At 42.1% G+C, this 12985-nt stretch overlaps 1 protein-coding gene across 2 annotated transcripts in view; it reads right to left on the reverse strand.

Moving 5' to 3' along the window:
• The window catches only part of BRF1 (BRF1 general transcription factor IIIB subunit), a 162905-nt gene that overhangs the window by 8129 nt on the left and 141791 nt on the right, over positions 1–12985 (reverse strand). Inside the window, exon 16 of one of the 2 annotated variants that reach the window (XM_085225776.1) lies at positions 2907–3368. The exons of the other annotated variant lie outside the window; for it this stretch is intronic. Coding sequence (XP_085081902.1) covers positions 3353–3368 — 16 coding nt within the window. The 3' untranslated portion in view covers positions 2907–3352. Of the gene's footprint in view, positions 1–2906; positions 3369–12985 lie in introns of those variants that run through there. 2 annotated transcript variants of the gene reach the window in all.

The raw sequence follows: 12985 nt of genomic DNA on the forward strand, positions 1-12985 counted from the left end.
TTAATTGCACCAAAGAAGACCTGCATATCCGAGGAGAAAAGATGAATCAGTATTACACTACAGCTGAACATTAAGTATCATTCTTTTCTGAAAAGCATTTCACAGTCTGTTGTCTCCTCAGTGCCATGAAGGCTGTTCTCAATCCATCACTTATTGTTGCTTTCCAGTCTTTCCTCCTCGTCTAGATACCTCCAGTCATGAAAAGCATGACTTGTTTTCTACTGAAACACGGCTCCAACAGCTCAAGTATGTCTTTTAACTAAGTCTACGCAAACAACTTAATGAATACCAATTTATGTTTCCGTTGATGTAGTCTTTTATGATAAGCAGTATCTTTCCTCTCCCTTTTCTATTAGTCATTCCTTCCTGTTAACACACAGATACCAGTTGTTTTCCTACTTATTTATTTATTTCAAATAATCAGCAGGAGGAAACATAACCCCAGAGAACGAGCAAAGCGTACTTCAGATCATTATCTGTGATGAAGAAGACAACATTAAAATACAAGACGCTGGCTGAGCTCCAAAAAAGGTCATCTCTGGAATGCTTTGCAAGACCCGAAAGGCATTTCAGCAACCGAAGGAGTCCAAGGTGACTCCTTGCAGCAGATACAGATGAAAAGATGGTACAGGAGTGCTTCGGGAGCTGCACTGCTGCACGATCCAGGACACATTCTTCTGTGACAGACACCTCTTGTCATATCTTATGATGATCAAAATCTTCAAGAAAGAGATACTCTTGACCTACATAAATTATCTATTACTTACAATTCCTGGTGGACTTCTGGGCTTAGAGAGAATGTATGTGAAGGCACGGGCGAACTTCACCCCAAGTGCCTGACCATCTCCTTTCTTTACCTAGCCTAAATCGTACAGTGTTCCCAGAATTTGAGGCTACCTGTCAATCTGTACTTTCCAAAAGTCACTCTGTTCAAACACTTACAAAAACACAAATGCAGCGGTGCCAAAAGGTTAAGCAGCTGAGGGATGCTAATTATCATCCAGGTTGTATTTCACTGACATAACTGAGAAAAAGCCCAACGGGGGTAAGCAATGAAGGACCTTTATTTTAAACCACTAGAAGTGATTATTGTAATTAACATTGCACCAAAGATAGCACCTATTGCTTCATGATACCAAAAGGCTTCAGACCTCCCTAGAGCACCCTGAAATCTTTCCTCCCCCCAATTAAAATCAAGCTGTTGAGTAAGACTCGCAAGGTAATCAGAAACTGCTGACACTTCTTTTAGAGCAAATTATGCGAGTGCTCACACAGTGAAGAAAACCATCACAAGCTATAGGAAGCAGAAAGTAAACATTCCAGTTTCACTTTAATTAAAATGGTCCCCTAATGAAAATAACAAGATTCACACTTACGAAAAGCCTACTTGCAAACTAATCCTATATCCAAGAGCCCTTCCATGCCATTTTTCAGCAGTGAGTGACTCTTGCACCCATTCTGAAATTAAAGCTGTATTTCTGCTCCATGCCAATTGCTCACAAAGCGTACTCGTCACTTCATTACTAGAAACACAGCACTGTCATCTAGTTTAGGTAATGTGGTTTCTGTCTCAGCACAACATTTAATGCGCCATAAAGCCCAGGGCTGGGCTGAGCCCTCTGCACCGTGCTACTGCAAGCTACAGTAAGATCAGAGAAAAGCTAAAAACCATCCCAAAGAGAGAAAAACTTCTTTTCCCTCTAAAATGATGCTTTTCAATATCATTTAAAAAAGAATAAAAGTTGATTTATCTTCCTTCGGTCTCATACCCATGCAAAAGCCTGCTATTGCTGTACAAACTCATTCAGGAAGGCTTTATAGGGCTGCCTAGGTTTGGTTAGTTCCTTAAATGCCCCGATGCCCTGACCTCCTTAAACCAGAGCAGCTGCAGCACACCGGCCATATGGAGCCATCAATTACTGGCTGCCATGGCTACCCATACGGCTCCTTCTGCTGCCTGGCTGCACTACAGAGCATGAAGGAGAGGGGTGCTGTGTGTCCTCATGGAAAAGCACGACTGCTTCTGTGGTTGAGACAGGTCTGAGCATTACGGATCAAACAAGCAGCTTGAAAAAACAGGGAAGTGAGGAATCTCACTCTACTTTTAATCTATAATATGCTTTCATGGGATGCAGAAAAACCCTGTCCTTTGAAGTCGAAGACCAAGACCCCTAAAAGTGAACATCCCATCCTGCACCATTAAGGTGCGATCCCAAATACACTAAAGAAACAGCCTCTATTTCAAATGTAATGCTGTGACACCACTGGAAAGCAGTGGTGCTCCTGGTCTTCCCAAACCTTCCAGCAGTTGCTCATTAGCAATGACGATTTCTAGCTTGGAGCACTTCTGTTACGAACTCTACAATCAAATACAGTCAGCACACTGTATTACAGTACAGTGGGAGAGAGCAACAAACCAGAAACTTTCTGAACAGCAATACGAGCCATCAAAAGGGGAAAAAAAAAAAAAAAGGAAAAAAAAAGAAGACTTCAAGACTTCACACAGCCCTAAGTGTTATATCCACATTTCAAACTGCTTCAGAAATTATACAGATCTACCAATGCTCATGTCAGCCAACACACGTAGTGCTGGAAGCAGATAATGTTGACATGTTCCCGACAAAACCAGCAGCACAGTACATGCCATCAGAGGCTGCTCCCCACCGAATCTGCTCCGCTCTCGGCTGAGATGTGCGCGATAACATCGAGGTTTGTCCTCCAGCTGAACGATTTAAAAGAAGATGCAGTATAATAGCTTCTGACAGGGCTGAAGATCACACAGACTGAACTTTCAAAGGGAACAAATTCTCTGGAAAACAAGCTGGCTGTGACAAACAACTGTTTTTATTTTGCTTATTATTTAATAACAAAAGATTACACAGCACAGTACATAAAATAGGAGGAGTACTATGAGGCAATAGAAGCACGTAACTCGCACCAGGCTTTTGCCCACTGAAAAGGTTTATGATTCCATAACAATTTCCTCAGCAAAACCCTGAAAGTAATTTGGAAACTCACCCAAAGCCGTGTTTCTTACTGAATTTTAATTTAGTCCATCCAAGTAGGGAACATCTTACTGCTGCTTACCACACATACTAATGTTATACACAGACAAACCTAGAATACACGATTGGAAGTGGAGCCTTGAGCCACCCGCCTGCAGTACCATTATGCAGGTCTTCCAAGGCAAACGTGTACAAAACCTATGTAATTCTACTGCGGGTATTTCATGTCTGCCACTTCAGTGACAGAAAAAGCCATTTAGAAACAGTCCAGTGGGAGTTGGGTCAGGTTCTTCATGCTGGTTGAGATACTCCTCCCACCTGAGGCCAGATGGTTTTGCCTCAGGAAGTCAGTTTACCAGACATCTGTGTGAGAAGGAAATTAATATAAATGTTTATCCCGGCTAAAAGTACCCTTTAATTAGGTACTGTCAATGTTGTCCTTACCGGAAAGCTGGGAATTACCTCTCTGAGAGGTTTTAATGATCTTTTGGAAAGAAAACAGCATCAGGAGATGACCCATGGTTCTGCCATTTCAGCACAAGAGAGGAGTGACCTCCCCGGACAGGGACCACAGCTCTTTTCCAGAAGGCAAGGCAGACTGGAATCTGACAACAATCCCAGAGTACTTCAGGGTTTGCATATACAGCTGCAGACTCACTGCTAGCTGTGAGCTGGGTGCTCACAAGAGTCATTCCCTCCCCCCAGGAAGGAAGCCAAGGCACGTGGCCAAGGCCTTGGGTGGTTACAACACTGACCAATGGCCATCTGATGCCTGGAGAAAATGGACTACGGTGTGAGGGTGCACCGTGGCACAACTAAAAGAGCCCATAGAAAACATCAGCTCTATAGAATGACAAAACATCACTCATGCTCACACCTTGAAACCACGTGCGCTTAAGTTGTTTGAGTTTAAGTTGTTTCAGACAGCCATGCTGACCAGCCCTTCGCCCAGCCCAGCTCATCATCACATGAAGGCATCAGGGAGTTTCTCTGAACCACTCTTCCTAGCTATAGGGCGACAGAGACTTTAGCTAATGACGAAGAGATGCCAGCCAAAGGGTATCTCTATATGGAAGTGACCTCAGTTCATGCACACCAAGCTGCTTTAGAGCTATACCGTTGAGACTGATGGAGTAGCAGGCAGGATCTGAAGCCTACCAGGGATCCTTCTTTCTATGATGTTTCATGCACAGATAGAGCCATTTCAAGTGGAAAAACGCAAAGCTAAAGTGACAACAAAAATAGAGTGAAATGAGAAATTGTTCCCACTTTTGATTCCCACTCAGTTCTCTTTAATGCTGGATCAGAGGAGTTATGCTTTCATCAGCGCAGCATCAGACAGCACAGCACTGAGAACCTTCAGCACTAATGAGGTTGGCCTCTTCTAGCAAATACCCAGGCTGAAGTATTTAGGCTGTACGAACTCGCAGAAGTAAACTGGTTAAAAAAAATAAGAGCCTCTATCATTCAGCACAGGAAATACCCATCAGCAAAGAAATAAGCACCTACATCACTCACCAATGCACTTCTGATTGTCTCTTGAAAATCCAGAAGTTTGCTAATGTACAGTGAACTAAGCACTCATTTCATGCCTCTCTGAGAAGGGCAGAGGTTGCCAACATCTGCTGTCTTCACTATCCCAGCTCAGAATGAGCAATATTCTCCGTAGCTGTAGCACTCATTCCTCAATCAGATGCTGTAAAATGGCAACTTGCTATTCTTTCCACTAAAACAAAAGGTTTTCAACAACAAAAATGGAAAGAATGAAATCTAAGGCCACCTTATTGGGACCAAATGAAATTATACTACAGCAGCAGATCCAAAACAATCTCTGCACGTATCTGATTCTAAAGGAAATTGCTGCAGACCATGGGAAATTACAATTGCTCCAGGACAAGAAGGGCTGACTGATCTAATATTTCTGGCTGACACACCTTCTTCCTGGCCTTGTCAATAAGGATACTGATGAGCTCATCTCTCCACAGGTCAGGAAAACAATAGCTGAAAATACGCTATTCCTTTCACCATGTACATTTTTTCAGATAAAATAATGGCAGAGAAACAGATTTGTGCCTTGCTGAGAAAAGCTATTTAAAATAAGGAAGCTATGAAGCATTTTAATGAAGGTAAATGAGTAATCATGATGGTCTCAGTTAAGCAAGCCTAATGACTATGTCATTTCTAAAACACAGGTGTGAGACATCTCATGTGGTGATGATCCAGATATGTCCAACTACTTTGTAGCACGACCTTACATATGCTAAAAGTGCAGAATTTATCTATTATGGCAGAAATTCAACAATTAGCAGATAAGGCAAACATAAATCATTTTAAAATCATGCCTGGATCTATAGTAACTGGAACAACATTCAAAAAGTCAAACAAAAACACTACCATCTCAACAGAAGCCTTATACTATTGAAAAATTCTCAGCCATCGCACTGCTGCTTTTATTTCTGACACAAATGTGTTTTGCTAGACTCAAGAAAGGAGGAGTACAAATATTTGCTTTTGGACAGGTGTTTTGATCAATCTCAATCTCATGAAAACAGTTAATGAGGAAAAAGATTAAACGAAAAACATCTCAGTAACCTGCAGCCTCTGAGCCCGTCGAGATCCTTGTACCCAAAGGCGATGGCAGATCTTCCCTGGTGACATCACGAGGACAAAAGTAACACCAGGCAACATAATAACTCGCCTCTTCCACCACTTCTGATAGCATGCACTACTGTGCAAATGAAGTTGCTCTCATCAGATTATACAACAAAATCAATATTTCAAAAATCAGGTATCTACAGATTTGCACAAGCAATCCATCAAGGAAAAAAGATGGATGTCAGATTTTTTTTTTCTTGTATCTGGTCTATTCTACATTACAGAACAATTTCACTGCCAGCCATCTGGAAATCAATGTATTCCAAGCTTTATTTTGTGATTACCAACATTCCCTCTCGTAACTCATTTCTAATTATAAGCAATAAATCATTCCCTCTTGCTTGTAATTTGTAACAGCCAATTAAGGCAAACCTCTTATTTAAATAGCAAATCTAGCTTTAAAACATCACATATTTTGAGGTATGCACGGAACACATCTAATCAAACAGACAAATGGCAGTCGACAATTTAACATGGCTGTAGAAGTCACTGAGGAGAGACACAGGAAAGCACATGGCCTTCTCACATGATTTAGGTACATCAGGACTTTCCGAAACTGAACACGTGGCTCTTATCTGCCTGATCCAATGCAGAGGAGATTGACATGCTGCAGAACATGAGCCCATACGTTCCTCCAGGAAGTCTGGTGTCAAGACTTCCCTTCAACATATCAGGAAACTAATAGAAAGGCTGTAACAAGAGAAGAAGCTGTAGGTCAATCTGGTGAGAAGTTCTGGATGTTTTTCAGTTCCATTTTAACAAAGGTGAAAAGTACACAGCACTAAAATTAAGACTAAAAAACCCAATTAAAGCAGTTTTTCCTGCGAGTACATTTGATTAAGACATGGCCTGGCCTCCACCTTCCAAGCCCAAGGACCCCAGTGTATGCTCCTGGATGCTCACCCTCTCAGGTATTCTCTGTTGTAAGATTTTGCAAGGTTTAGCCCACAGTGTCACACATGGCACCAGAAAGGCACCCACTTGAATGACTCGTCTCCATCCAGGGTCAGGCAGACAAAGCAATGAGAGTCTGCGAAGGAAAGGCATCAGCAAATAAATCCAGATCATCCCTTCGGGGAGAAATCTTTAATGGTGATTTCCTATGTAACTCCTACCAATGGGAGAATATGAAAGAAATGTGGTGGAAGATTTCAGACAAGACAAAACAAGGTGGGTCTAGCAGCACTGGCAAGGACACAGAGAAATTTTTACACGTATTTGTTCTTCAGTGTAGGTCTAAAAAACAGGCATGTGAGAGCAAACACAAGAGAGAGGCTTCCTATAAACAGCTCTGCTGGGATTTGTCCGTTAGAAAAAAAAAAACAACTGTTGTCAGGAAAGTATTTGATATAATTTTAGATGCAGAATTTATTACATGAGAAACTGATCTTAGGAACGTGGAAGTGGTTTCCACTGAGATTTTATTTGGTCATCACACAGCTCAAGTCTGTTCCAGCTTCGCATTGTGTCATCTGGTAAGCGTTTACAGTAGGAATCAAGGGAACTGGATTTGGAAAAAATCCATCTCAACTGACCTAAATCTGATCTGACCTGAATAATCAAACTAATACAAAATTCAAATATGGCTAGACAAAAGCAAATAGAGGTAATTCATTAGCTGCAGTTCTTTCAGGAATTTCCTGCCCTTTCCCACACATGAGGGGTATGCATCCCACTCTGCTTTTCTTCCTATAAAGCAGTGAAGGTGAAGTGGGCATCTCCTTGTACCAGAGATGTCAAAGGCTGAGAGCAGAAGCCCTGCAGGCTCCATTGGGTTCACTTTCTCCTTCAGACACTGAAGGATACGATGCCACAGCACTATCACAACAGACACACTCTGTACTTAAACTGTCAGCTTCACTTTATTCCTAAGAGTCTGAGCTGAAGGCATGCAGGTGCAGCACCATTCAAGCAAACACACAGCAGGTCTCCATAGATGGATCAGCATTCATAATAGATCCTGCCCTGAGTGTTAAACACAAACTTTCAAGACTCCTTATTTCTTTTCACAAGAGATCTAAGTATTGCTATTCATCTTCTCCAAACACAAACATCTTAGCTGGTTTACATCTGGCTTACTCTCTTAGTAAGTGAGACTGAAGAAATCTGAAAGAAGAATCTTGGAAGAAATCTCAAAAATCACTGGTTTGATGTTGGTGAAACTTGGACAGCATTTCTGGCAAAACCTTTGGATGAGGATGCAACATAAAAGTGTGAAGGGAGGGAAAAACAGACACCAAAGCTTATACGCTTCAGTTTGAGAATAAGGCATCATTCCCATTATGCCTGTGGATGTATATCTTCCTCATACAATGTTTTAAAAGCTTTATATAAACTATACTTCTAAGCAAGCTTGTAATTAGCAAGGGGCAGGCTTGGTTCTAATTATAACTTGCACAGACACACATTATGGAAATACTTAGCTAATAACCATAGCAATGCTCTGCTGATGGCTGAAGTCAGGCCGGCATGTGATTGCCTTGTTACCACTTGCGTACTTTCTGTCTTGTGCAAACTGGGCTCCCTAAGAAGCCTGCAGGACCGGTCTGCCAGCTCTGCTACGTAGGGTAATCGAGGCTTGGCTTCCATCAGTGCTGTGATGATCTGCTTGCCTGCGTCCAGCATTCCTGCTCCATGCGGGTATGCTGTGGGATACCTGCTCTCATCTCATGCTGACACCAAAAGGGCTAGGGAACCTGACAGATGTAGCCAACTTTGCACCATTTGCACACCAACAGACTGTGCCCACTGTGAATATGTGCACGCTGTTCTTTACAGCCTTTCTCAAAGTTAAAATGAAAGACAGTTCAACATCTCATCTCAAAGCCAAAATATTTGAAAAGAAAAAAACAACAACCAAAAGCCCGATTGGATGTTCAGCTACAAGAACTTCCCTGCAAGTCAAAGTCCCTGTAAAATCATGCTTGTCTCTCACAGCTTTGGATACGAATTCTGATACAGCAAAGGTTCAGAAAGTAAGTGGCACCCTTTTATTCTAACCCTGGAAGCTACCCGCACTGCAAACTCTACTTGGGTATAAGCATGCATGGTTAATAAAGTACAAATATGGTACAAATAACTGGGAAGGCAGCCATTTACCACTAAACATGACACTAGTATAAAAGAAGCATTACTACACACCATAAGTCCTTGTTTGCACATACTATTATATATTAATGAATCACTGAACTGAGTCCCAGAAGCCCTTCGTGTTATAAAAAACACCTCCTCAGCAATGCATTTGTTACAGAAAGATCAGTATTAAAATGCAGCCACGTTTTCCTACAGAACAAAAAAAATCTAAGTAGAAGTGTTAAGAAGGAAAACAGATCTAATTGCTGTTTTAGAATCTGCGTACAATATGTGCAATTCCTTTCAAGAGAGGACGATATAATTTCAAGTGTAGGGAGCAGACAGCATCGTCTCCTCCAATGCATTGTGTAAGTTGCACGCCATGCTGCTCAAATTAAGTTAGGTTACCTATTGAAAGGGAATCCTACATGGAAAGATGATTTATTTTCAGTTAATACTGGCTTATATAGCTTAATATTCATGCTAACATATACATATTAATCAATGAAACCCCATTCAAACTATAAGGGAGATGCCTCTTGCAGCATCCTGCTCTGGTTTCACCAGTCCACAGGCCTGCTTCATCATAGAATCATAGAATCATTTGAGTTGGAAGGGTCCTTTAAAAGCTATCTGATCCAATCCTCCTGCAACGAACAGGGACACCCACAGCTCCATCAGGTGCTCAGAGCCCCATCCAGCCTCACCGTGTTTCCAGAGATGGGGCATTCATCACCAACCAGTGTAGCCTGCGCCAGTGCCTCACCACCCTTATTGAAAAAACCTTTGCTGTAAATAAAGCTCAAACTGAGGACTCCACTGGTGAGGTCTCACCAGTAGCAGAGTAGAGGGACAGGATCACCTATGCTCTCCTGGCCACACTTCTTTTGATGCAGCCCAGGATACAGTGGGCTTTCTGAGCTGTGAGGGCACATTGCTGGTTCATATAGAATCATATGATTCTATGATTCTGTGATTCTAAGTCCAGCTTCCCATCCACCCTCAGGTCTTTTTTGGCAGGGGTACGCCCAGTCCTTTGATCGCCCAGCTTGTACTGGCGGGGGGGGTGGGGGGCTCTCTTGACCCAGATGCAAGACTTTGACTTGGATTTGTTGAACCTCATGAGATTCACGCGGGCCCACTGCTCAGCCTGTCTAAATCGCCCTGGATGGCATCCCGTCCCTCAGGCTTGTCAACTGCACCCCACGGCTTGGTGTCATCAGCAAACTTGCTGAGAGTGCACTCAATCCCATTGTCGATGTCATTAATGAAGATGTTAAAGAGCACCTGTTCCAGTAATGAACCGTGAGGGACACCACTTGACTCTGATCTCCATCCAGACATTGACCACCATCCTCTGGGTATGATCTTGCAAGCAGTTCCTCATTCATCAAACAGCCCACACAAAACAATATCTTTCCAGTTTGGAGAGAAAGATGTTATGGGGGACCATGTCAAAAGCCTTAGAGAAATCCACACAGATGACATCAGCAGCTCTTCCCTTGTTCACTGACACAGTTACATTATCATAAAAAGAGACATGGTCGGTCAGGCAGGACCTGCCTTTGTTGAAGCTATGCTGGCTATCCTATATCACCTCCTTCTCCTCCATGTGCTTTAGCTTAGCTTCCAGGAGGATATGTTCCATGTTCTCCCCCAGCAAAGAGGTGAGGCTGACAGGTTGGTAGTTCCCTGGGTTATCCCTTCTACCCTTCTTAATATGGATGTGACACTGCCTTTTTTCCAGTCACCAGGGGCTTCATCTGACCACCAGGAATTTTCAAATACCATTGAGAGTGGCCTGGCGACTATGTCAGCCAATTCACTCAGGATCCTGGGATGCTTGGGCCACTGGTGCCTAATTTGGCTCAGTCAAAACCAGCTGGATCAGCCTAAATAGATGGTTGCTAATTATTGCCTTTTGAAATTGCTGAGTTGCCAAAATGGGCTAAAGGGCACACACAAAAGCGGGTCAGCCCACAGGCCCAAGGGACACGGGGCTGACGTGGCCTCACAGCCCTTCCAGATGGCTCCTGACACCTTCTCTCTCACTGAGCCCTCACCTGCACAGGCAAAAGGTTGACCTCAATCTTATAAATTCGGGAGGCCTTTCCCTTTTAAGATATTGTGGTCCCCAGCGCTTTATTCTTCAGCCATCAAATATCCAACCGCTCAAGGAGGTCAGCATAAAAGTGAGGTGAGCAGCTCCCACTGCCATGCAGCGTCCTTCCCCCCCAAACAGTGGCTACAGAAGATGCATTAAAAAGAAAACTGCTGCAGCTCAATCCTGGGATTGCTCATGCACATCCTTAGCTCTGTATACATATGAAAACACTGAAAAGCTCTAACAGTTACAGTTATCCTTCAGCGCTCCCTCAGAAATGTACAGCTATGACCAAACTGGGTCATCTGAGGAGCAGTAACACAAATGCTGTGCAAGGTACCTTCCTATCACAATTACAAGGATATGGGCTATGAACAGTAAAAGGAATTCAGCTGACCGTGAAATGTGCAAATACTACAATAAATAGATATTTATACACCGTCTTATTTATACGAAGCCCCTCATTCCTAAGCCATCATTTATATTTTGACACTGAATTCTGACAAGCTTTTCAGACAAGTGGTGACGTGCAGCAGTTCTTAGCACTATTCTAGAAAGAATGAGTAAATCGTGAAGCAAACTTTATCCATCACAAGTAAACCCCTCTCCTTCCTTTGTACCTCAGAGAGCTTGCACTGCAACTGCATCATGAAAAAACAACTGTATTGAACAGAGGAGACAGTGAATTCCCACTGTAGCTTAAATCCTTCTGCATACTAAGCTCTGTTTGAAGATCAAAAATGTACTTTCAGGTTAATCTTGTGCACTTTGAACTTTAACTCCTTGCATGGCAAAGGAAAAATTCACAGAAAATAACCCAATATTCTTACAAGCCCTGAGCTACTTCAAGTTAAGTGCTGGAGAGCATTGTGACACTTCGTATGCACAGACCCTTTCTAGCCTTTGTGCTGCATGCATCCCTCTCCAGAGCCAAAGGGCTCCCTGCTGCACACAAAGAGAAGGCTGTTTGGGCTGAAGTCACAACTTCAAAGACCTGCAGCACAAAATTTGCCAACTTGCTTTGCCATTCAAGCAAATGTCAACTGGAACAAAAGCACACAGAGTAAAGTTGTTACAGAATGCCAGGCAGGGAAAATAATGCAAATTTGTATCAATGATCAACTTAGCCTTAACTAAGTCTAATGAGCAACTTTGCCTTTGTTCTTTTCCATCATCACACTCATTTTACTCTGTGAGTTTGAAAAGGCATTTCTGAAGCATTAGTTAAAAAGCCTAGCTTAAAAATTTAAAACAAGCTCCCACCTTTAAAAAAAAAAAACAAAAAACCATTAGTTTTGAATGTGTCAAGTTTAGATTTCCTACATTCTATACTTGGTAAAAATATGCAACAAATGCCTAAGAAGTGCTTGGCCCCAGCGAGACAACAGTCTGCACAGACTCACTCCAAATACGTCTGCCTTTCAGTTGTTTAACCTCCATACACTGCATTGCCTTTATCAGCATCACAGCATCTTTCCAGATTGCCTTCGTTTTTTGTCCTCAAAATATCGTGGGAACATCAATAGTTGGCAAACTAACACTTGGGCTTTTAGCATGAGGCTACAGATCTCTCTGCTACTTTCCTCGGTCAGTTAGCAAAAACTCACAGTAAATAAACAGATGCACTATATATATATATATATTTAATGCAATGTAATGTAACTGCCATATTGTAATGTAAACACATTTCATAGTGTGTTTTTTTTATGGAAGACGCTTTTTAGAGTAAACTGTTTTAAAGGAACTCAATCAAATTTAAGACATGCACAATAGATTTACATTTGGAAAACAGTTTGGTAGCGATTTATAGCCCTTTGACGTGAACTTTCACAGTCATTCTTAGAGCAAGAATGCATTATAGTTCAGAAGTGTAATGTTTTGGCTGGCCTCAGTGGGAAAATTAGAGCTGAAGTCTCTCGAAGGCTCTTTTTACCTCCAGGGTTCTGCATTTTAATATCTTTTTGAAAATCTTAATAGATGAATAAGAAAGAAGAATAAACCACTAGTTTCTTCATTAACAAAGTATATACTTCCAGCACAAACTGAAAAAAAAGTATCACCAACAACTACCAACAGCAGCAAACAGTTGATCCATGTAATACCAGATTTATTGCCTCTACATCTTCCTATCTTCCTACTGGATTACAAC

This window comes from Meleagris gallopavo, chromosome 5 (assembly GCF_905368555.1).
Source record: "Meleagris gallopavo chromosome 5, MGAL_WU_HG_1.1, whole genome shotgun sequence".
In the NCBI taxonomy this organism is placed as follows: Eukaryota; Metazoa; Chordata; class Aves; order Galliformes; family Phasianidae; genus Meleagris; species Meleagris gallopavo.